The 26,111-nt window shown below is 43.3% G+C and overlaps 1 protein-coding gene across 3 annotated transcripts in view; it reads right to left on the bottom strand.

Annotated features, from left to right (window-relative positions):
* MAD1L1 (mitotic arrest deficient 1 like 1) overlaps positions 1 to 26,111 on the bottom strand; it is a 1,000,553-nt gene that overhangs the window by 381,502 nt on the left and 592,940 nt on the right. For all 3 annotated transcript variants that reach the window (XM_033963126.1, XM_033963127.1, XM_033963125.1), the window contains exon 15: positions 20,543 to 20,633. In XM_033963126.1, coding sequence (XP_033819017.1) covers positions 20,543 to 20,633 — 91 coding nt within the window. The remainder of the gene's footprint in view (positions 1 to 20,542; positions 20,634 to 26,111) is intronic.

Here is a 26,111-nt window from a genome sequence, read left to right as displayed (position 1 = left end):
ATAAAAGAACAAGAGGGCACTCGGAAAAGTTGAAAGGGGACAGATTCAAAACGAATGCTAAGAAGTTCTTCTTTACCCAACGAGTGCGCTTCCAGAGGGCGTAATAGGGCAGAGTACAGTACTGGGGTTTAAGAAAGGATTGGACAATTTCCTGCTGGAAAAGGGGATAGAAGGTTATAAATAGAGGATTGCTGCACAGGTCCTGGACCTGTTGGGCCACTGCATGAGCGGACTGCTGGGCATGATGGACCTCAGGTCTGACTCTGCAGAGGCATTGCTTATGTTCTTATGTTCTCACCAATCAGGAGCTGCCTGTCAAAGCAGCTCCTGATTGGTGAGGCCCGACTTTAGTACAGGAAGAGGCGGTCGGAGCATACCACGAGTGATTTCCTTCACTCACCGGCGCTCCGGCTGCCCTCTCCTGCCCGGTCATTCATGGTCAGAAAATACCACGAATGACCGGCACTGCGAATCGGGGACCATGAATTCATGGGGCAGCACTATATATTAGTATTCTAAACCTTTATACATGTAACATGCACGAGAATGTTACAGCCTAGTTTACAGAACTGACAAATGGCAAGGAATATGACTGGTTCTTTTACAAATAAAATAATTTGGATTCCAAGCTTTATTTACACACAGAAAAAAATAAATATCAGAAAAAACCTTCATGCCGCCAGGATTTTGATTGCCAGATGGACACCAGAATCTTCTGCTTCTTGTACTGTGACAACAACTGAACAGAAAGCGTTAGAAATGTATGGTGCTTAAACAATCCCCTCTCTGAACTGTAACTGCAATTCTATTTTTCTTATCAACCAGCTGTGAACTAATTATAAGAACTTCCAACTAGTCGAGACTCTCTTTCCAAGCATATGGATCCAATTAACTCAAACTGTTGCTGATTTTAATCAATCTTCCATCAAGCAGCTAAACTTGCAAGAATCTCCTTTCATGCAACACCAGGAGCGTAGGAAAGCAAGAAAAAGTGGGGGAGATAATAGAGTTAGGGTGCAGGAGAATAATGTATTTCCTTGGATTACAGTTCAGGATCCTGGGGAGGAAACTGAGACTAAGGACAAGGAGGATAGCCTTCTCAGAGATCCTGCCAGTACCGAGAGCGGACACAAGGAGACAGAGCGAACTACAAGCAATTAACGCTTGGCTGAGGAGATGGTGCGATGAGGAGGGTTTCCACTTTGTTAGGAACTGGACTACTTTCCTGGGGAAGAACAAGCTCTACAGAAGAGATGGACTACACCTTAGCACAGCTGGGACGAGGATGCTGGCACGCAACGTCCAGAACGCCATAGACTTGGCTTTAAACTGAAGAGAAGGGGAAAGCCGATAGTCGAACTGACCTCGACACATCGGACATCAGTACCTGACAAGGATACTGACCTGGGACATTGGGATGGAAAGCTTGGGACTGAGTGTGTATATTTTGAAAAAGGACCTAAGGACGCATTGCAGGGACCGAGGGCACAAATGGAACTCGTAAGAGGCACCAACATGGAACAACAGGAGCCAGAGGAGCAAGGACCTTGTGAAATAGAGACCAGAACTGAGAGAAAATTACAAGAACAAGTGGTGCAAGGGAAACAGGCTGAGGACGTCACAGACACACAGCAGCAGGAGGAGGATGAAACTCGGGGGCTGGCAAACCATGAGGAGGACTGCAGGAGTACCAAAACACGAGGAGAACAAAAAGAGAGGGCAAAAAACTGGGTCTTAAACTGCCTGTACACAAATGCTAGGAGCCTGAGGGCCAAAATGGGAGAACTAGAAATCACTGCTAGCAAAAAGGACCTAGACATAATTGGAGTCACAGAAACATGGTGGACTGAGGAAAATCAATGGGATGTGGCCATACCAGGGTACAAACTATACAGGAGAGACAGGGCACATAAAAAGGGTGGAGGAATAGCGCTGTACGTAAAAGACTCCATACCCTCAACCAGGATGGAAACAACAGTTCAGGCGGATGGCTTGGAATCACTATGGGTTAAGCTACAGGGAGGAACTGGGGCAGACATTAAAATGGGTCTGTACTACCGCCCACCAGGACAACCTGAAGAAATCGACCAGGACCTGGAGGCAGAACTGAGGCAGGTATGCAGAAGCGGAAAGGTGATGGTGATGGGGGACTTCAACTATCCTGGGATAGACTGGAGTATTGGGCACTCAAACTGCGCAAGGGAGACCAAATTCCTAGAGGTCATGAGGGACTGCTTCATGGAGCAACTGGTCAAGGAACCAACACGGGGTGACGCCACTCTTGACCTAATCTTCAACGGACTAGAGGGGCCAGCAAAGGAGGTGACAGTATTAGCCCCGCTAGGTAACAGTGATCACAACACGATCCAGTGCAGGCTAGAAATTGGATCATCAAAGGGGAAAAGAACCACAACGACGGCACTCAACTTCAAAAAAGGAAATTATGATGCCATGAGGGAAATGGTGGGAAAAAAACTCAAAGGTAACATAGGGAAGATGGATTCTGTAGAAAAAGCCTGGACCTTACTCAAGGGAACTGTGCACGAAGCGCAAAACCTGTGCATCCCCAAGTTCAGGAAAGGGTGCAAAAAAAACAGAACAAAAAACCCAGTGTGGATAACAAATGCAGTGAAGAAGGCGATAAGCGACAAGAAAGCATCGTTCAGAAAATGGAAAAAAGACAAAACAGAGGAGAACCAAAAAGTGCACAAAGAACACCAGAAGGAGTGTCACCGAGCGGTTAGAAAAGCAAAAAGAGAATATGAAGAGAGACTGGCAGAGGAAGCAACAAACTTCAAGTCGTTCTTCAGATACGTCAAGGGGAAGCAACCGGCAAGAGAAGAAGTGGGACCATTGGATGATGGAGACAGGAAGGGAGTGGTAAAGGAAGAGAAAGAAATAGCTGACAGGTTAAATGAGTTCTTCACGTCAGTTTTCACGAGGGAAGATATAACCAACATCCCAGAACCTGAAGAGAGCGGAAAAGGAGACCAAGATGTAAAACTGGTCAATTTAGAGGTAAGCCAAGAAGATGTACTCAAGCAGATAGACAGACTAAAGAGCGACAAATCTCCAGGTCCGGACGGCATTCACCCAAGGGTACTCAAGGAACTAAAAAACGAAATAGCGGAGCCACTTCGACAAATATACAGCCTATCCTTAAAAACCGGAGAGATCCCGAAGGACTGGAAAATAGCAAATGTCACGCCCATCTTCAAGAAGGGCTCAAGGGGAGACCCAGGAAACTACAGGCCAGTGAGCCTGACCTCAGTCCCAGGAAAGATGATGGAGGCACTGATTAAGGACATCATCTGTGAACACATCGAAAACAATGAGCAGCTAAAACCGAGTCAGCATGGCTTCTGCAAGGGTAGGTCATGCCTCACAAACTTATTGCACTTCTTCGAGGGGGTAAACAGCCAGGTGGATAAAGGGGAATCTATAGATATCATTTACCTTGACTTCCAAAAAGCCTTCGACAAGGTACCACACGAAAGGCTGCTTAAGAAGATATGGAACCACGGGGTACAAGGGGTGATCCACCGATGGATCAAAAACTGGCTGGCGAACAGGGAACAGAGGGTTGGCGTAAAGGGCCATTACTCAGACTGGAAAGGGGTCACGAGCGGAGTTCCGCAGGGGTCGGTGCTGGGACCGCTCCTGTTTAATATCTACATAAACGACCTAGAGGCGGGAACCAAGTATGAGGTTATTAAATTTGCAGATGACACCAAACTATACAGCAGGGCTCAAACCAGGGGAGACTGCGAAAATCTCCAAAAGGATCTAACGCAGCTGGAAAAGTGGGCCGAAAAATGGCAAATGAGCTTCAACATAGGGAAATGCAAGGTCATGCACGTGGGGAAAAAGAACCCGATGTTCACATACAGAATGGGGGGAAAACCGCTAGGGATCAGTAACCTGGAGAGAGACCTGGGAGTGATGGTAGACGCAGTGCGCTACAGCCTCAAAGAAAGCTAACAGAATGTTGGGTATCATTAAGAAGGGTATTACGACCAGGACGAAGGAAGTCATCATGCCGCTGTATCGTGCAATGGTGCGGCCGCATCTGGAGTACTGTGTCCAGTACTGGTCGCCGTACCTCAAGAAGGACATGGCAGTACTTGAGGGAGTACAGAGAAGAGCAACTAAACTGATAAAGGGAATGGAAAATCTCCCATATACCGACAGGTTGAAGCAGTTGGGACTTTTCTCACTGGAAAAGCGGAGACTTAGAGGAGACATGATAGAAACCTTCAAGATCCTGAAGGGCATAGAAAAAGTAGACAGGGACAGATTTTTCAAATTAAGGACCACCACAAGTACAAGGGGGCACTCGGAGAAATTGAAAGGGGACAGGTTTAGAACAAACGCTAGGAAGTTCTTTTTCACTCAGAGGGTGGTGGATACATGGAACGTGCTTCCAGAGGCTGTTGTAGACAAGAAAACATTAAATGGTTTCAAAGAAAGTTTGGATAGATTCCTAGAAGAAAAAGGGATTGAAGGGTATAGATAGATATAGACCACTACTCAGGCGATGGGCCTGATGGGCCTGATGGGCCGCCGCGGGAGCGGACCGCTGGGCAGGATGGACCTATGGTCTGCCTCAGCGGAGGCAACTTCTTATGTTCTTATGTTCTTACTCCGGAGCCTAAAGTGATGCATGTCAGTAACAAAAATCTCACGAACGCATACAGGATGTCCGAGGAGGTACTTGGAGAGACCTCTCAGGAAAGGGACTTGGGAGTTCTGATCAACAGGTCGATGAAGCCGTCCACGCAATGTGTGGCTGCAGCAAAAAGGGTGAACAGAATGCTAGAAATAATAAAGAAGGGGATCACGAACAGATCGGAGAAGGTTATCTTGCCACTGAACCGGGCCATGGTGCGCCCTCACCTGGAGTACTGCGTACAGCACTGGTCGCCATACATGAAGAAGGACATGGTACTACTTGAAAGGGTCCAGAGAAGAGCGACTAAGATGGTTAAGGGGTTGGAGGAGCTGCCGTACAGCGAAAGATTAGAGAAACATTCAAGGTGCTGAAGGGGATAGACTTAGTAGATAAAGACAGATTGTTCACCCTCTCCAAGGTAAGGAGAACGAGAGGGCACTCTCTAAAATTGAAAGGGGATAGATTCCGTATGAACGTAAGGAAGTTCTTCTTCACCCAGAGAGTAATAGAAAACTGGAACGCTCTTCCGGAGTCTTTCATATGGGAAAACACTCTCCAGGGATTCAAGACAAAGTTAGACAAGCTCCTGCTGAACAAGAATGTGCGCTGGTAGGGCTAGTCTCAGTTAGGGCTGTGTGAGCGGACTGCTGGGCAAGATGGACCACTGGTCTGACCCAGCAGCGGCAATTCTTATGTTCTTATCACCTCTTAACTTCACCCTATGCCCTCTCATTCCAGAGCTTCCTTTCAAATGAAAGAGACTCGACTCATGTGCATTTACATTACATAGGTATTTAAATGTTTCTATCATATCTTCCCTCGCCCGACTTTCCTCCAAAGGATACAGATTGAGATCTTTAAGTCTGTCCCCATACGCCTTATGACGAAGACCACACACCATTTTCATAGCCTTCCTCTAGGGCGGGAAATTTCATGGCGACTCCAGAAAGTATTTTTTCACGGAGAGAGTGGTGGATCATTGGAACAAGCTTCCAGTGCAGGTGATCGAGGCAAGTAGCGTACAAGACTTTAAGAACAAATGGGATGCCTATGTCGGATCCCTACGAAGGTTAAGTTAAGGAATTGGGTTATTAGGGCATAGACTAAAGGGGTGGGTCAGTAGGGTGGGCAGACTTGATGGGCTATAGCCCTTTTCTGCCGTCATCTTTCTAGACCTCCATCATTTTTATATCTTTTTGACGGTGCGGCCTTCAGAATCATGCCTCCGGAGGTGCCTAACATCACTATAGGTATGGCTAATGCCAGAAGTGGGGAAGGGGGAAGAACTACAATTTCAAAGAGAGAAGAGGGGAAGGGAAGCACGAAAGGGCAACTGTGCAGTCCAGTCTTGCATCCATCAAGTCTCACAATCAGATTTAAGCATCATTGAAAAGGGATGCTTTTAAATTGACCTTAAATTGTTAAAAAGGTGTTGAGAGTCAGAGATGTTACGACAGTAGATTCCTGAGTTCTGGACCCCGGATTGAGAAGATAGACTATCTGGTGGAATATACTGAGGTTGTGCTATGCATATCAAAAGAATAACATGGGCTATATCGTCACTGCCTCAACCCTGTAGTTTGATTAGATGAAAAAGTAGAATGTACAATAAAATCTCCAATGTTCTTGGGACGAGTATAAGCTATACATGGTTCCTCTTGTAGCTGTAAAATGTGCCAGTGGTTGACATACTTTCTCTGAAAAGATTAATGTACAAACCTTAAAAAAGGATCAAGAGGAGTACCGGGCAACTACAGACCTGTGAGTCTCACGTCGGTCCCTGGGAAGATGGTTGAGGCGCTGATCAAGGATAGCATAACCCGGCACTTAGACACACACGACCTGATGAGAGCCAGCCAACATGGATTCAGGAACCTACTTCAATTCTTTGAGACAGTGAACAGATAAATTGATAATGGAGAACCGGTGGATATTGTATACTTGGATTTTCAGAAAGCGTTCGACAAGGTTCCACATGTAACACTCCTCAGGAAACTGCAAGGCCATGGAATAGGAGACATACTAAGACGGATAGGCAAATGGCTGGAGAACATAAGGCAGAGAGTGGGCATAAATGGGAAATTCTCAGACTGGGAGACTGTGACTAGCGGTGTGCCCAAGGGCTCAGTACTTGGGCCCATCTTATTTAATATCTTCATAAATGACCTGGAGGATGGAATATCCAGTGAGATCATCAAATTCGCAGATGACACAAAGCTATTCCGGGCAATCAAATCACAGAAGGACAGTGAGGAACTCCAGAGCGACTTGAGCCGATTGGAGAATTGGGCAGATAAATGGCAGATGAAGTTTAATGTAGAAAAATGCAAAGTGATGTACTTAGGCAGAAAAAATAAGGAACAGAAGTATAGTATGTCAGGTGCAACTCTGGGAAAAACCGAACAGAAAAGGGACCTGGGCGTATTAATCGATAGGACCCTGAAGCTGTCGGCGCAATGCGCGGCGGTGGCGAAGAATGCAAATAGAATGCTAGGCATGATAAAGCAGGGAATCACGAGTATATCGGAGAAAGTAATACTATTGCTTTATAGAGCCATGGTCAGACCACACTTGGAATATTGCGTCCAACATTGGTCTCCATACCTAAAGAAGGATTTAAAAATACTCGAGAGGGTGCAGAGACGAGCAACAAAGCTAATATAGGGCATGGAGAACTTGGAATATGAGGAACGACTTAAGAGACTGGGATTGTTCTCCCTTGAGAAGAGGAGACTGCGAGGGGATATGATCGAGACTTTCAAAATACTGAAAGGAATCGACCAAATAGAGCAGGATAAAAAATTATTTACAATGTCCAATGTGACACAGACAAGAGGACATGGACTGAAGCTAAGGGGGGACAAGTTCAGGACAAATATCAGGAAGTTCTGCTTCACGCAACAAGTGGTGCACACCTGGAATGCTCTCCCAGAAGAGCTAATTGCGGAATCCACCGTTCTAGGGTTTAAGGGTAAGTTAGATGTACATCTCCTTATGAGTGGCATAAGGTGACATAGGTAAGGGTAAGCTAGATGCATATCTCTTATGAGAAGCTTAGAGTGATATGGGGACTAAAACTATACCAGGGTATACCTGGCGGGGCCTCCGCGTGTGCAGATCGCCGGACTTGATGGACCTAGGGTCTGTTCCGGAGATGGCTCTTCTTATGTTCATTTCAATTGGCCCAACCCGATTACTAAGAAAACATATGTTATGGGCTAAAATTGATCTGAGCACTTTAAAGAAGCACTTGAGCACTTTTAAGCTTACAATCCAGCACCTTGAGGCTTTTTGTTTGATTCAACTTCAAGAAAACGAAGCTAAGTACAAAAAGTCGTAGTTATAGTGTGCAGTTCTTTAATACTGTTTGCTAACGTTATTACGCCAAAATATGTGGTATTTATAAGTACAATATGATATATAAACAATAAGAAATAAACAGGGAGAGTTTAAAGGAACCAATGATAGCTTGCATTAAGGCTATATTGACTAGATTAAGGTCTAAGGTCACAAATAGCTGAAAGCATTTGAGGTATCCCTTCTCCAATAACAGATGATATAACAGAGTATTGTGTGAATAATAACTTATAGAAGAAGATTACTCTCAAGCACAGTCCATATATATATATTATTTGAGTAATTAGTCGGAGACTTTTTTGTGTAGGGTGCTAAAATTGATTCTAGGACATCTTGGGTGGTATAAGTGATCACATGTCCTTGTTCAATGATTTAAGTAGGCCATACAAATAGAAAAATAAGGGCACGACTAACAGAAAACAGAAGTCAGTTGATTAGCAAGTCAATAACTTATCCTATGGTTCCCCCATTGACTTGAGAGCCCTAGGTTTATTGATTTGAAATGGTTAATTATTGAGGAAATTCCAGATATTTTCACAAGAAACACATTGGCCCAACTCCAATTGAGAGAGCAATTTTGGATATTTGAACTCCAAGCAATAAAACCTTTGTGTTTAAATGACAGCTTACAATGGCATACTATTGTTTGAATGTCTTTTAATAAAATTTGATGATCAAGTGGTATACGCCATCACGTTCTTTTTCGGCAATGGGCTCGGATGGTGTTCACTCGTTTGATCCACCATCTTACAGCACAGATTCTCAACTGTTTCATCATTGCAACGGGTTCCTGAAGAAGGATTACAGTTTCCAAAACAGAGCTCTGTAGAAGCTGAGGAAATCTACAGCAGGACTGATCCAGCTTTACATACAGATTCAGATAAGTGATTCCCCCAGATGGATTTCTGATATAAGTGAAGAAACATTCTATGCGGTTGTGAATGACAGTTGTGTGTTAATAGGAGTTACATCACTGAAATCAGGATCGTGAATTTTTTAGTACATTTAAATAATAAGAAACATGATGGCAGATAAAGGCCAAATGGCCCATCCAGTCTGCCCATCACCTTATAACAGATTGTCTCACAATATTAATTTTATGAATATGTCAAAAATTTAGAGAGGCCCATTGATTTCCACAGTAACCATTTCACGTTGTGGAAGGGTTTAATAGAAAGGGTCCCATTAGAGAGCATTTGCTTTTCTAAAGTGGTATACCAAATTGAGGGCTTTTTCTCTATACAAAAAATAATTTAAGGTGACAACTTTCATGAAAAAATTATTTTTCCCTTAACACTGTCATAAAGTAGCAGTGAGTTGTTTGAACTAATGTCCAACACTGGTCTCCATACCTAAAAAAGGATATAATCCTGCTGGAAAGGGTGCAGAGGAAAGCCACGAAACTAGTAAAAGGTATGGAAAATTTGAGCTATAAAGAACGCCTCGGAAAACTGGGATTGTTCTCCCTTGAAAAGAGGAGACTGCGAAGGGATATGATAGAGACTTTTAAAATACTAAAAGGATTTGACATAATAGAGCAAGAAACATCGTTATTCACTTTGTCAAATGTGACACGGACAAGAGGTCATGGACTGAAACTGAGGGGCAGCAGGCTCAGGACAAATGTCAGGAAGTTCTGTTTCGCACAGCGAGTGGTAGACGCTTGGAATGCTCTCCCGGAGGAGGTTGTGATGGAGACTACCATTCTGGGTTTCAAGCGCAAGTTGGATGCACACCTCCTTGCAAAACACATTGAGGGATCACCTGGGAGCACCTGACTTGGCCTTCCACGTGTGCGGGTCGCCGGACTAGATGGACCTAGGGTCTGATCCGGTGAAGGCGTTCTTATGTTAAGTTATGTTATGAGGAATTTTTTTAGAACATATTTTGTATTATATGAAGGCATTTGAGATCCTTGACACTAAATTCCTTTTGAAATAATCGAGTTGGCTGATCACTAATGAGTGAACAAAAATGTTCAATGCAGAGGAGTGCAATAATGATCTTATAGAACAAATCATCCTAAGCTTAAGAAACAAACATTTGACAATTGCAGACATTTGAGAAGTCAATGAGAGAGAGTTATCCTGAACCCAGGATCCTTGCATCATTGACTAATGGAACTGGAACAGAACAAAGAAGGATGGGTTTTATGAGGGTCTTATTGGAATGGTCAGTAAAAAGAACCACAACAAAGGTGACCGATTAGTGTTCAGTCTCTTTTTATTGCGATTGACTCGACACGATCGTGTTTTGGCCCAAGAAGGGCCTGCCTCAGGAGTCTTGTAGTTAAAATGTGATCGATAAAATCACAATGTTCTTTAACTCATCGTGGGAAGTATCTGTATGAAACCTGCATATGCAGCTTAACTGCTAGCTTGAAGAAACCAGCATGTGCTACTGTCACATTTTAATTACAAAACGCCTGAAGCAGGCCCTTCTTGGGCCGAAACACAATTGTGTCGAGTCAATCACAATAAAAAGAGACTGAACACCAATTGGTCACCTTTGTTGCTGTTTTTTTGCTATTCTCCGGTGTGAAAGCAAATTCTCCTGTTCAAATTCCAGTAAAAAGAACCACCTTCAACCTGCTTTCAGACTTCAATTGGCATTCTGCACAAATACATCAGACAAAACAAAACATTACTTAAGAGACTCATTAATTAATAGATCAGAATTCCACTGTATTTCAACTCTTGCTCTTGGTTCTTATTTTGTATTCATTACCAGAGTTCTCGGACATATCAATGCCTCATACAAGTATTGGATTTAGCAGGCTATGATATTTAAACTGTAAACTCCACTGTGTTGCTCAAGGTGCTCTCTAAGATTGTATTTGATATAGCCCATAATTACTCGTTGCATACACAATGCACAAAAGGCAGCAACTGTATATTGTTCAAGGATGGTTTGTTGAGGCCTGCAAGGGCAGAATATGAAAGGCACATGACAGTAAAAGAGAGCAGCAGTTAGATGTGGCTGCAGCAGGGGCAGAGGCAATTTGAGTTTGGTCTGTGTCCCTGGGTTTTGGGTGGGACTGCGCAGCACGTGGGACCTGCAGCAGTGCAGTAAACCATGGTGGCATGATCTGTTTTGACTCTGGTAAGCTAGGTGGATTAGTGCAAGCAGCGAAGCAGGCAGACCACCCCGTCCCCAGCAAGTAAATTGCTGCAGGGGTAGGGTCTGACTGCAATTTTGGGACTGGCCCCCAGGGCTGTGGAGTCGGAGTCGAGGAGTCGGAGGAAATTTTGGGTACCTGGAGTCGGAGTCGGAACATTTATCTACCGACTCCATTTTTGAACTTGGCATACCAATCACGAGTGATTCTTTCAGCTATAGCACCCACTATATACACAGCACAAATGTTGCGAGCAGCTTTTGCGGCCTTAGAACCTTGATTAAAAGCAAAAAGAAGGTGGTGTCGAAAATGCTCATTTCTCTCAACTTGACATTCCATTTTAACGATCTGAAAATTAACCAGTGCTGTGGAGTCGGAGTCGGAGGAAATTTCGGGTACCTGGAGTCGGAGTCGGAGTCTGATGTACAAAAAACTGAGGAGTCGGAGTTGGAACATTTATCTACCGACTCCACAGCCCTGCTGGCCCCTTCTGCTAGTATCTCAAGGTAAGTATCACAGTTGTACTTTAAGGGGGTAAACATAGTAACATAGTAAATGACGGCAGATAAAAACCCAAATGGTCCATCCAGTCTGCCCAACCGTACATGCTCTATAAATTAATGATTTAATTTAAATTGGCCTTTTTCTTAGATATTTCTGGGCCAGAAACCCAGAGCTCTGCCCGGTACTGTGCTTAGATTCCATCTACTGAAGTCTCCATTAGAGAATAACACGGGGCCAAATTTTTCCCCGTCCCTGAGGGAACTCATTTTCCCGTCCCATCTCGGCAAGGTCTTTTCCTGTCCGGGCCCCATTCCTGCAAGCTCTGTTCTCATCTGCACAAGCCTCAAACAATTTAAAATCATAAGTTTTCAAGGCTTGTGTGGTTAAGAGCTTACAGGAATGGGGCAACGACAGGGACAGCAACAAAACTTGCGGGGACAGGACAGGGAAAAATTTGTCCCCATGTCATTCTCTAGTCTCCGTCAACGCTCACTCCAGCCCATCTTAACCATCGCAGCCATCGAAACCCTTCCCAGTCCATCCTCAACTAAATGGCCATATACGAGACACAGAGAATGCAAGTCTGACCAGTACTGGCCTTGGTTCCTTCAATATATACCCATTATTTTCTGATTAGAGATGCTCTGTGTTCATCCCATGCTTGTTTGAACTCAGTCACCATTTTCCTCTCCACCATCTCCCTTGGGAGTGCATTCCAGGCATCAGCCACCCACTCCGTAAAGAAGAGGGTTCTCGAGTGGGCAGACTTGTTGGGCCATCGGCCCTTTTCTGCCGTCATATTCTATGTTTCTATGTTTCTAACATTACTCTTGAGTCTACCGCCCCTCGACCTCAAATTATGCCTTCTGGTTTTACCATTTTCCTTTCTCTGGAAAAGATTTTGTTCTATGCTAATACCTTTCAAGTATCTGAACGTCTGATCCATATTCCCCTGTCACTCCTTTCCTCTAGGGTATACATATTCAGGGCTTCCAGTCTTTCCTCATACGTCTTTTGATGCAAACCACCTACCATTTTTGTCAACTTTCTCTGGACCGCTTCAAGTCTTAGGTTCTTTGCCAAATACGGTCTCCAAAACTAAAAACAATACTCCATGTGGGACCTCACCAACGACCTGTACGTGGGTTTTATTAACTCATTTTCATGCATATGTGGCCACTTATAAAATTGGCCTCTTTAAAATACTGATTCAGTGTAGAAGTACATGAGATGACATTGCAGCATGTAATTTGCCAGCTGGCGTGCACAGGGATGGAGTTTGGGTGGGACACCGGCAAAATTCATAAGTGTGCACAGAATTATAAAATATGCTCATCTATGCACATACTTGCATAATCTAGGTGAATACATTTACACCTGCTTGAGAGCATCTACAAGATAGGCATGATTTCTGACATTTACTAAACTAAACTAAGCCTTAAGTTTATATACCACATCATCTCCACAGAAGTGGAGCTCGGCACGGTTTACAAAGCTTAAAAATATAAGAAGAGAGAGGAGAAGGATTTACATGAGCATATATATAGAGGGAAGGGAAAGGGAGGGAAATAGTATTATATGTTAGAGAAAAGCCAGGGTTCTCAGTTGTTTGCGGAATAATTGGAGGGAGCTCAGGTTCCGCAGCGGGATAGTGAGGTTGTTCCAAAGACCCGTGATTTGGAAGAGAAGGGATTTTCCCAGTTTAGCTGCATAGAGAATACCGTTTACACTGCTATTTTATAAAGGCACATAAAGCAAGAGTCTAAGATCTGTTTAACAAAGCTGTGCTAAAAAGCGGCCTGTACCATCACTTTCCCGAGTACAGAGGTCAATTTTAGCATGACTTTAAAATGGCCACATTTCCCATTTTCTCAAATAATGGCCATGCACTAATTTTCCCTTTTGCGTGTTGACATTAGTGCGGAAGCACTTAAAGACACCTATTATAATAATAAATTTATTCTTTTATACCGCCATTAGCAAGAGTCCTAGGCGATTTACACCATAAGAAACTGAACAATCAGCGAAATACATTCATACCATAAAAATAAAATCATTATAAAAAGTTAAAAATGAATTGCAATCTTAAAAATACCCAACTAAGTAATAAATTTGTCAAACAAGGAAGGCTTAACTAATTTTCAAAAAGAACAGTAAGATATGGCTTTATGAATACACTAGCTTTATAGCCCGTTACATTAATGGGTGCTAGAATATATGTGTGTGTTTGTCTTTATTTTTTTCTCTCTCTGTCTCCTTAGCCGCTTTCTGTATTTCTGTCTTTCTTGGTTTTGGCTGTCCATCACCACCCCTTGCATGCTCCCCCTGTCCATTCTCCCTTCCTTTTACCTCCCCTTATCCAGAAGCAGCCCTTCTCCCTTGTTTTACCTCCCCCGTCCATCAGCACCTTTTCCTGCTCCCCCTGTCCAGCAGTACGCCTCCCTTCCTTTTCCCCCCCATCCATCAGCACCTCTTCCAGCTCCCCCTGTCCAGCAGTGGGCCTCCCTTCCTTTCCCCCCTGTCCATCAGCACTTCTTCCTGCTCTCCCTACTCCCCCTGTCCAGCAGTAGGCCTCCCTTCCTTCCTTCCCCCCCACCCCCTGCCAATCAGCTCCTCTTCCTGATTCCCCTGTCCAGCAGTAGGCCTTCCTTCCTTTTCCCCCCCTGTCCATTAGCACCTCTTCCTGCTCTCCCTGTCCAGCAGTAGGCCTCCCTTCCTTACCCCCCCATCCATCATCACGTCTTCCTGCTCCCCTTGTGCAGCAGTAGGCCTCCCTTCCTTTCCCCAACCCCCACCAGAGCAGAATCTCCCCTCTGTCTATCCCCCCAACAGTCCAGCATCTCCCATCAATCCATCCTCACCTCTGTCTGCCATTCACCATGTTGTCGATCCGCTGCCGACAGGCAGGGTCCAGCTCCGGCGCGTCGCTCGTGCACAGCAGCGGGAGCAGCGCCACCAGCAGCAGTGCTGCCATCGGGAGCCCTTCTCGAGGGAGCGGGACAGGCTGCTGAGGAGCTTCGGGGGCTGCTGAGATGGCAGAGACGGAGCGGCCAACCTGAACTGGCGTCCCCCACCCCTCCACGGTGCCAGCGCCGCTCTCCCTCTCAGCGAGCCGGGCTGGAAAAAAAGGAGACTGTGACGTATAAGCGCGCATGCGCACTCGTGCCATCGCGACGGAGCAGGGAACACGCGGCGCAAATGCGCATGCGCGCTTAACATTTTATTATTATTGATTCACCAATCCTGGATTGTAATTTACCTGCCTGAAACGCTAAGGTCTTATCAAAAAAGGTCTTATATCTGACACCATTTGGCTTAGGATAGGCAAATAAGTAAGAACTCGTATTCCTTGATGGTCTATAAAACTCAAAATGAGGAGACAAGTAAATTGGAGACTCTTCTGATATCAACTTTTAAAAAATGCAAGAAAATTTAAATAGAACTCTTGCTTCCAATGCTAACCAGTGCAACAAATGATAATATGGGCTAATATGGTCATTCTTCAGACCAAATATCAGTTGAACCGCGGTATTCTGAATTATTCTCAGTCTTCTTAAACTTTTTGGGGAAGATCCCAAATAAATGATGTTACAGTAATCCAGAATTATCTAGACCAGTGGTTCCTAACCCTGTCCTGGAGGACCACCAGCCAGTTGGGTTTTTGGGATAACCCAATGAATATGCATGAGAGAGATTTGCATATAATGGAGGTGACAGGCATGCAAATCTGCACCATGCATATTCATTAGAGCTATCCCGAAAACCTGACTGGCTGGTGGTCCTCCAGGACAGGGTTGGGAACCACTGATCTAGACCAGTGTTCTTCAACCACCGGTCCATGGACCAGTGCCGATCCACAGAAAATTCCTGCCGGTCCACAGGGCCAGCACATGCATCAGGCCCAAAACAGTGTTCTTCAACCGCCGGTCCATGGTGCGATCGATGTGGCGTTATCTTCGAGCCAGCTCCCTCTCCCTACTGATTCAGTGCACAAAGCCACGGGCAGTGGCTCCTACACGCGTCTTGCGCCTGAACCGGAAGCCGCCTCGCTGACGTTGCAACGTCAGAGGGAAGGCTTCCAGATAGGCACGGGGTCGGGGGCGGGGTCTTGGGTGGAGATTGGGTAGAGATGGGCGGGGCCTGGCCCACAACTTAGCCCAGTGTTCTTCAACCACCGGTCCACGGACCGATACTGGTCCACAGAATAATTATTTTATTTCTGCCGGTCCATAGGTGTAAAAAGGTTGAAAAACACTGATCTAGACAGTAAGGGTTCCCAGGCAAATGTGCAATGACATGTGGCAATGCAACCACACTAACGGATCAGCCCAGCATTTCTCTGCCCCCAGTGCTACAAAAGAAAACATATTTTTTGGGCGTGTTGGAATTAAGCGCAGAGTCCTGTGGTAGTAGTTTTTACCCTGCAGGCCACACACAGACAAAATAACAAAACAAAATGGGAATTTTTGACTCCAAAGAAGGTTACTGCTTGGTTAGAAAACATGCAAATTGAATGATATGCCAATCTACTCGCACTGTTAAGCAGTATCAGTCGAGAATATAACTTGGCAGATGGGTTTTAAGTATCTCAAAAATTGCCTAATGATCAAGTTGACATTGTTTACCAACTCAGTGATTTCCTCTTAATTCCACATGCTGAATAGAGAGAAACCACTTCTGAATTGTCTGCCCCTGTGCAACATGCTACCAAGACAGCTATCACGAGATAATTACCTATACCAGCCAGGACCTATAGTAAAAACAGGGTCTTTCTTCTCATATTACAGTGCAGCATCTGATAAACCGAGCCAAGCGCTTTTATCCCCTTCTGATGACTGCAACCCAATTAAAGGAGAGCCGGGTGACAGGTCCTGCGCTAAACGCAGCCCGGCAGCAGCGCTCAGCAGCTCTCGCCTGCCCGCTTTATCAAAGCTGTCACTTCTCCCATCTCCAGGAATTGGTAATAAAAAAGAGATTTGATTTGCCTCTAATAGGTGTCAAGATAAAATCAATGACTTGTCTGAAATCTGGGTAATTTCAAACTGGCAGGTTTTCTGCCATGAAGCAATTTACACAAAAAGTGACCGTGTGTTGGGGGGAAGGTTGGGGGGGGGGGGCGAAGCGCAAGAAAACAGCTTCAGAGCTGAGTGGTCCTGCAAAAATATTGACAGAGCCTAATGGCAGAAAATATGCTGTATATCTACAGTGCAAAGAGGTTTGCATTCAATAGATCAAATGCATTTTGTTTTACTTAAATATTTAGGATTTAAAAAAATATATTTCTACCATCACTTTCAGTAGCAAATGCTAGTTAAGTTGTTTTTGCCCAGATTCCAGGATTACTTTACAAGTCCTGGTTCTCCTAAAGCAGGGGTGTCAAAGTCCCTCCTCGAGGGCCGCAATCCAGTCGGGTTTTCAGGATTTCCCCAATGAATATGCATGAGATCTATTTGCATGCACTGCTTTCATTGTATGCTAACAGATCTCATGCATATTCATTGGGGAAATCCTGAAATCCCGACTGGATTGCGGCCCTCGAGGAGGGACTTTGACACCCCTGTCCTAAAGTCACCAGTTCAAAGACCAAATAAATAATGTGCACCAGATTTCAGAGCAGGGAGAAAAATCTACTCTGTAAGAGCAAAGTGACACATTACATACTTCGTTGAATGCTACACTTACGGTACGCTATTCTATAGCAAAAAGAACGAATCTAGTGATTGGACCACAGGGTTTCGATTCAGGAGGAATCCTGGGAAATGAGTTCAAAATACTCTCCTGTTGCTGACTCTGCAGCCTCTCTCACCACTCGTCTTTACCCTGCACAGGATTTCATTGGAACTAAGTACTTCTCTCATGTAATCCTGGCCTCCTTCACTACCTTTGGGACGTATGCAGGTAAGGCTGGACTCATTTAGAGCACTGGTCTTTGACTTGGGGGGCCACTGCGTGAGCGGACTGCTGGGCAGGATGAACCACTGGTCTGACCCAGCAGTGACAATTCTTATGTTCTCTTACCCTCAGCTTTCTGCTGCCTATATTCTAGACTGTCAGTATACCTTTTTATCCTCCTTATTCTGTTCTGACCAAATAAATCAAGTACAAAAAAAACTTTTTAAAAAGAATGCTTTGGAACAAGACTCTAAGGGAAACAGACTCAGAAGCAACATCACAAAATCATATTTCACTTAAATGTAATGTAATGTAATTTATTTCTTATATACCGCTACATCCGTTAGGTTCTAAGCGGTTTGAAGAAAATATACATTAAGATTATAAATGAGAAGTAAGAAGGTACTTAAAAAATTCCCTTACTGTCCCGAAGGCTCACAATCTAACTAAAATACCTGGAAATTAATAAAGAAGAGAAAATAAAGATGGTTGAAAAAAGAAAAATTCTATGTGAATTTATAGGATGGAAATTAAACTGACAGTGAAGAACTGTATGAAAAATACATATGGAATGCAGTTAGAGAGGGTAGGTTACAATCTATTTATGGTATTTGTTTAATTGGAAGGTGTTAAGGTGGGTAATTTGGGGGAAGGTTATCTGAAGGTAGGTGAATCTTCTGGAGGTAAAAGAGGAGGGGTTAAGATATTTGGATGAATTTTTTGAAAAGCAGGGTTTTGATTTCTTTTCTGATGGATGGATAGGATGGACTCCTTGTAGAGGCAGTAGAAACAAATGGTAACTGAATTCCAAAATGAACAAGAAAGCACAGACTTCCGAGTGACAATCAAAAGTGAAGGGAAAGCCAAAGCTCAACTGGGAAGCATGAAACTGCATCAAAAATGAAAATTAAGGAGACTCTAAGGGGCTCATAATCGAAAGAGAAAAACATCCAAAAACCGGCCTAAGTCAGCACTTGGACGAACATTTCTCAAAAACGTCCAAGCACCGAAAATAAAAACGGGTTTTGGACATATTTAAAAAACGACCTAGGCCTTCATAGTGCCGCTCAACGTCCAAAGCTAAATGGGGCATTTCGGGAGGCGTGTCAAGGGCGGGGGTTGGGCGGGACGTGGGCTGGCTTAGACTTAGTCGTACAGCATATGTAACCGAAAGTTATACAGCCCAGGATCGACGGAACTTGGACGTGGTGACTTAGACCATGTAAAACATGGTTAAGTCACAAAAATCCACCTAAAGTCACCAGATAAGCACTGCAAACACATAACACAGACCCCACATACACTACCCCAGTGATCACCAACTCCACCCCACCCCTATAAAAGTTTTATTCACAACTTTAAATTCCAGCCTCCAGACCATCATCACCTGGCTGCCTGGCATAGGAAAGCCAAGTCGTCCAGCCCAGAGGCAGCTTAAATCGTCTGGGGGGGTGGGTTAGGGACCCATAGAGAGGAGGACCCATGCCCATAAGCCCCTGTAATCACTGCATTGATACTTAAACATATGCACTGCCCTAAACACCCCCAAAACCCTTTTTGACTGGCATATAAGTGGCTCCTGCGGCCATAATGGCTATTGGGGTGGTAGATAAGTGGGTCTAGGGGATTCTGGAGGTGGTTTGGGGGGCTCACCATCACCTTTAAGGGAGCTGTAGTGAGGAGAAGTCATGGCACCCTTTTTGTGAAGTTCACAGCAGTGCCCTGTAAGGTACCCCACTATTTAGGTGGCATGTCTGGGTGTGCAGTCCGTTACTTTGCAGACCCCTCCCACATCCTAGGCGTTTTGGATGGAAATGTGGTATAAAGATGGACGATTTAGTGGCTTGGACCATCAGATCAGCAGAACGTATAATTAGACGATTTTCGAAAGTAAAAAAAAAGTAGGACGTATCTTTCGAAAATGTGTCTTAGGCTTTTTTTAACTTTGTACGACTTGCGAGATGGACATAAACGGACTTAGACGTCCCTTTCGATTATGCCTCTCCATGGGCCTAATAATCCTTATCTGCTACGATATTCTATAACAATGGCAGGAAAAGAATTGCAAAAAGAAACATGAGAGATAAAGGGTGGAGAAAGGAAGCAAGACTTAGCAATGCTGTAGACCAGTGGTTTCCCCAACCCTGTCCTGGAGGACCACCAGGCCAATTGGGTTTTCTGCTTAGCCCTAATGAATATGCAAGGAGCAGATCTGCATGCCTGTCACTTCCATTATATGCAAATCTCTCTCATGCATATTCATTAGGGCAAGCCTGAAAACCCGATTGGCCTGGTGGTCCTCCAGGACAGGGTTGGGAACCACTGCTGTAGACCATGGGACAGCCACATTGGTACCACTATGCTTCTAATGCTCCAGAAATCACCATGTAGTGCAAGCAGGCTGGTGGTTGTTGGTTATTGTCTATCAAAACCACAGGGACCTAGGAAGAAAGTGTTTAAGCGACAGTCAGTAATTTCAGATTATTATATAGCTTGCTGATAAGGTATAAGGGAGCTGGATGTTGTGCTAAACACAGGATCTTGTATGCCTATCTACTCTAGATGTAGAGAACCAATAAGACAAGACAAGACAAAACCTTGATTAGGATTTAGAGTGATATGCTGCAATATATCAAGTTTCCACAGCTGAAAACTGCTATATATTCTTGCAAAAGAGCAGGGGTGTCAAAGTCCCTCCTCGAGGGCCACAATCCAGTCGGGTTTTCAGGATTTCCCCAATGAATACGCATGAGATCTATTAGCATACAATGAAAGCAGTGCATGCAAATAGATATCATGCATATTCATTGGGAAAATCCTGAAAACCTGACTGGATTGCGACCCTCGAGGAGGGACTTTGACACCCCTGCAACAGAGGTAAGAATAATCAGGCAGACTGAATGGGCCAATTGTCTTTCCCTCCCATCATCTACTAAACAAGCACATTGTGGTTTCACACTCATCCCTGTCTTTGAGGAAAGAAAAATCTGTGCATTTACCTGAAGGCTCAGTCTTTCCAGCCTCATCTCTAACACTTTATTGGCTTCTTCCAATCGACCTCGCTCTGCCTCCAGCTCCTCAATCTTCAGTCTGTAGAAATGAGAGGACACAAACTGAAAATCAACCTTAATATACCTTTCTCCTTCCAATCATATATCAAAAAAACATTTTTAGGAGCAATTTCCAGTATGAAATTCTACGACGATAGCTCCCAAGCCTATCCTGAAGGATTCCAGCCATCTGGTTTTTCAAAACATCCCCTATGAATATGCATGAGATAGATTTGCATACACTACCTCCATGACTTGCAAATGTATCCTACTGGCTGCGATTCCTGAAGTCAAGGTTGAAAATCAGTGGGCTGCAGCAGGGCTACCCAATTCCAGTCCTCAAGGTCCACAGGCAGGCCAGGTTTTCAGGATTTCCACAATGAATATGCATGAGAGAGATTTGGATGCAGTGCCTTCTTCTTATGTAAATCTCTCATATGAATATTCATTGGACCTCGAGGACTAGAATTAAGTAGCTCTGGTCTACAACATTCACTTTTATGGAATTTTCAAACAGCATCCCTCAAAAAGTCCAGCAAGTGTGTCATCAGATAAAGACATCCAAAGCCAGTAATTTTGCAAAATATGATGCAAGTTCGTACAGAAAGCACTGAAAGATGTCTAGAGCAGTGTCCCACAAACTTTGTCGAGCCACGGCACACTAAACATAGTGGCTGCGGCTCGAGGCATCCGTAAGTGTGTGGACGTCACTGTGATGACATCACATGCATGCATGATGTCATCAGGTCGACATCCGTGCATGCGCGAAGGCCCTCCAGCCGGGCTCTGAGTCGCTAGTGGAGGGGTGCCAGCAGGGAAGAGGCTCGGAGAGGCGCCAGCTGATTGCCTATAGGACATGCCTCTCCTCCTCCCCAGTGTATCGCAGCACACCTGAAATCTCAGGAGGCACACAGGTTGAGATACACGAGAACAAAAGTCTAGAACAAAAGCTGGCAGATAGACCTATGTGTGGGAGAAGCAGATAAGAGAATATTTGTGTGTTTGAAGCAATGTATGCATATTGTCTCTTTCATTCATAGAGCAAATTTCTCTTCTCAGTGTGCTGCATTTGCTTGAATATTTGTATAATGGTTAAGGTTACCATATGGCTCCAGAAAAAAGGGGATGGATTGAGACATCCGAGTTTTACTTCCATTGAAAGCAACCAAGATGTCTCAATCTGTTCTCCTTACTTCCATTGCTTTCAATGGAAGTAAAACCCGGATGTCTCAATCTGTCCCCTTTTTTCTGGAGCCTTATGGTAACACTAATAATGGTTTTCCTTTTCACCATAAGGATCCCAATTTAGCATAAATGTGTTGCTCTCAGCTTTCTAGATGTCCATTCTCAGCCAGTAATGCTTTTCTTATGTCCTAAAGCTGTAATTCTTTTCAACTAATCCAGTTAACAATTAAAACAAAAGCCATTCAAATAAAATCCTGTTTCTCATTCTGATTTATGTTTCACATATGGCAGTTCAAGTCTTTTATTTGCTTTGAAGTCTTTATTGAGAACCATGAAACACAGAGCAAAGAGAAATCGTCAAACTAGGTGTTTCAAGTCTTTGAAAGATCCTTATGCTTTCTTTTCTTTTATAATTGTTTCCTCTGTGTTTTCACAGTTCTCTCCGCCAATATTGTAGACTAAAACAATGCAAGATTAACTAATTTTCATTTAGCTTTATAATGATGTATATTTCCTTTTTCTTCTGCATTGTTACATTTCTTGTCATGTTAAATTTGAAATCTGCATAAATTAAAAAAGAAAAAGAAAGACCCTCATGCTTTATCCACTCTTAGCATTTTAAATGCTTTTGAAGTTCTGAAAGAGTAGGCCCAGGGAAGGATATTTTAAAAACATGCATAGTGGCAAGAAGATGGATACATTTATGGCACCCATAGGGATTGATAGAAGCCGGATAAATGTAGTTTCTGGTTGCTTGAGAGTTACTAATAAAAACAGGCCTAACTAATACTATATCCCATACTATGCCATACTATAGACCAGTGGTTCTTAACCTGGGTTCGACCGAACCCCAGGGGTTCGGTGAGTCAGTCTCGCGGGTTCGGTGGAGGTCAAAACACACCTCCGACTCATATAGCGCTTCGGTCACGTTCAATCATCTATCAGTTATTCAGTGATTTTGATCAAGACTGATCGTGGTCTTGGTTTCTTGATCTCTCAATCTGTAACTAACGCCTTATATACATCAATCAATTCCTGATCAAAATTTGTGATTTAACTGATAGATGATTGAATGTGACCGAAGCGCTTATGATTCGTGATGATACGGCCCGCTTGTCCATAATTGGCTGCAGGTGATCACGCAACATAGCTTGGCCTATCTGTGCTGCAGGGGATTTGATGCGCACAGTAGTCGAATTGTAACTGTTGTGATGGTATGTCGTGTGATACCTATCTTAATATTTTAATTCCTTACTAACTATGTAGAGCAAAATACGAAAGTGGTCGGACGAATATGTACAATATGGATTCACATGTATAACGGAACGTGATGGGAGTCAGCGTCCTAATTGCATGACCTATGTTTTGAATTTGTAAAAATCATATTTTATTTTTCCAATAAAGAAGGGTTCGGTGAACACACATATGAAACTGGTGGGGTTCAGTACCTCCAACAAGGTTAAGAACCACTGCTATAGACTGTCAGAAAAACCAGGAGAAAACCTCTACAATTTGACCAAAGACCAACAAACAACAGTAGAGATGTTCAGTGATGTTGGTGTGCGATTTTATAAAGATGTGGACAATGGACATATTTTTAACTTTCTTTTTTTATATAACTTCAGATGTCAGTAAGACCGTGCAATAAGTCTCCTACAATCCCAGTCCTTCAATGTCCACCTTAATAGCCTTCCCCTCTCCATTTGAACCACTGTATGATATCACTACGCATCACAGAGGGTCCATAGTCCACATCTTTATAAGAGTCAGGAGACAGTGAAATTTTAAACTTCATAGAGGATCCAGGAAAATCCAGAAGATCCGGTGACATCAACTCATGCTCAAGTCCTAATAACTTGATCTAAAAAGAAATCAGTTTTGAGCTATACTGGTAAGGTCCTCCAGCATCATCCCCATGGTTGTTTCCACCGTGTCCAGCCATCTGATTGCTCCTGACCCAGGACATATTGGCCGAAACACGTACGTGTCGAGCCTTCGCACAGATTTCTTTAAATTGTGAAATAAAATTGCATACCAACATCACTGAACATCTCCACTGTGGTTTGATTATCTTTATACCATAAACTGTTCCAGACAAACTACCGTACAAGTTGTAGGCAAGGTGTGGGTGTACTCAGGTGTGGCGTGCCAAGTTTACACTTAAATTTCTACCAGAAATTGATTTTCATTTAAAATATTACAGTAGTTCTTTGATTTTTTTTCTTTTCTGGTTGCTTGAGTTCCAGTTAACAGTCTACTATAATGTTCCAAGTCTGAGTGCTAGGTATTATTTCCAGGACCCTTTAAGCCAGGGGGGAGGGACTATTCTCCTTTTCCTTTTGAACATCAAACAATGAGTGACACTCATGGGCTACAGGAAAAGGTTTTGGAGAAGGGTGAGGGGGGTAAGAGGATAGGGCAAGGAGGGAGTTGGAGGGAGGGGGGGAATTATTCCAAAATGATGTTCAGTATATTGTTCTTATATAAATTTTGTGTTTTCCTTCAATAGAAAAATCTAAAGTAAAAACCTCCCACATGTGTAGTGATCACAGAGTAATCGACTTAAACAATAAGAAAAGAGGAACACATTTTGCTTTTCAAAACAAGAATAAATAAAATGTGAGATTAGAAAGCATTCCTGGACAAAAGACCCCAGAAGGAGCAGAGCAAAGAAACACATAAGTTCCTATTTTTAGAAATCTAGTTATTGCTACAATTTTAAGGTTTAAGTCTAAGCTTTTGAATAGGTCAGCACAGAACCAAAACTTATAGCAGACCATTCAGTAATAGAGCATGTAATAATAATAATAATAATAACTTTATTCTTCTATACCGCCACAATCTTGCGACTTCTAGGCGGTTTACAATCAAGAGTGCTGGACATTCAGCGAAATACAATAAGTAGATACTCAGAGGAAATACCGAGATCAGAGACCTCAGGAGGCAATAGTATAGAAATACAATTTGCTGAGCGAAAATGTAATATGTACATTTTAGTAGGTAATGTCCGACAGGATAAATAGCAACGTAAAGTTACGATAAGATGAAGATAACAGATTATATTTATAACAGTGCTGTAAGTTCAGGTGGAATAGGGAGGGGGGAGGGAGAGGGAGAGTGGGTCAATTGTTTAGGTATTTCTGGAACAGGTATGTTTTTAGGCGTTTCCTGAATTCCCCGCATGTAGTGGGCGAAAGCAGTTGGTCTAGGTCTTTGCCCCATAGGACTGCTTGGTGAGAGAGAAGGTGTTCGTGGTGTTTTTTCATTTTGCAGCCTCTAACTATGTACAGCACATAACGAGCAATAAGGATGATTAGCGCATGGCCTCCATTTTAGATTACCTGCTGGTTTTTTGTATTTGATTTTCCTTTGAAATATATTTCCTCATCTATGTCATTAAATATCTTTTTCAAGTTACAGTTCAAATGCTTTGGGTTGTTACATTATGAAACTAAAACAATCATGTGTACTTTTAAAAAAATGGTATACATAAAAAAAAAAAAAAATTAAACACGCATAGCACAATGCCATAACAATTTAATGTATAATGTTTGAAATAGCATGACCCCCATCTAATCTAATTTAATTTCACATGATTACTTCTATTCTGTTTAACCCAGGTACAGCTGCCCTCCCCCCCTCCCCGAAAGAACCCCTCTTTAATGTAGCAAAAAAATGCTTGCACTTTGAAAGTACAAACTTGCTTTCATATGGCTGAAAATCCACCTGCATTATTCTTTATTTTACAGATCTAAAGTCTTCAAAAATATGCCCCTTACTGCATATTGCCCAAATGCTACTCCTCTTCCTCTTTACTTAGGTATGGTCTAGCACAGTGATCTCAAACTTAGGGCCCGAGGACCATATGCGGCCCGCCAGGTACTATTTTGAGGCCCTCGGTATGTTTATCATAATCACAAAAGTAATATGTCTCTTTAGCTATAAATGACAATATTATAATTAAGATTTAGCCAAAAGGAAAGTTTTATAAACTATAAAGAATTTTACCTCATGCAAAATTGTCATTTCTTTAATAAGACATTAACTATTTTTTCTGAGGCCCTCCAAGTAGCTACAAATCCAAAATGTGGCCCTGCAAAGGGTTTGAGTTGGAGACCACTGGCCTATAGGAAGAGGAGATGCAAATGTTAAGAGCCTTAGCCAATAGGGAGAGGAGGAGATAGTGGATGCTGTGGATGGGCCATTTGGCCTTTATCTGTCATCATGTTACTATGTTTCCATACTCCAAAATACAGGACAAAAAAGTCACCTTTCTTTACAAAAAGGGAGAAAAGACCTCAGTGTCTAATAGGGGCTCTTTAAGCTTCCCATA

This window comes from Geotrypetes seraphini, chromosome 11, assembly GCF_902459505.1.
Source record: "Geotrypetes seraphini chromosome 11, aGeoSer1.1, whole genome shotgun sequence".
NCBI classification, from domain to species: Eukaryota; Metazoa; Chordata; class Amphibia; order Gymnophiona; family Dermophiidae; genus Geotrypetes; species Geotrypetes seraphini.
The sequence above is the reverse complement of the archived record's forward strand: the minus strand, read 5'-3'. Positions and strand labels throughout refer to the sequence as shown.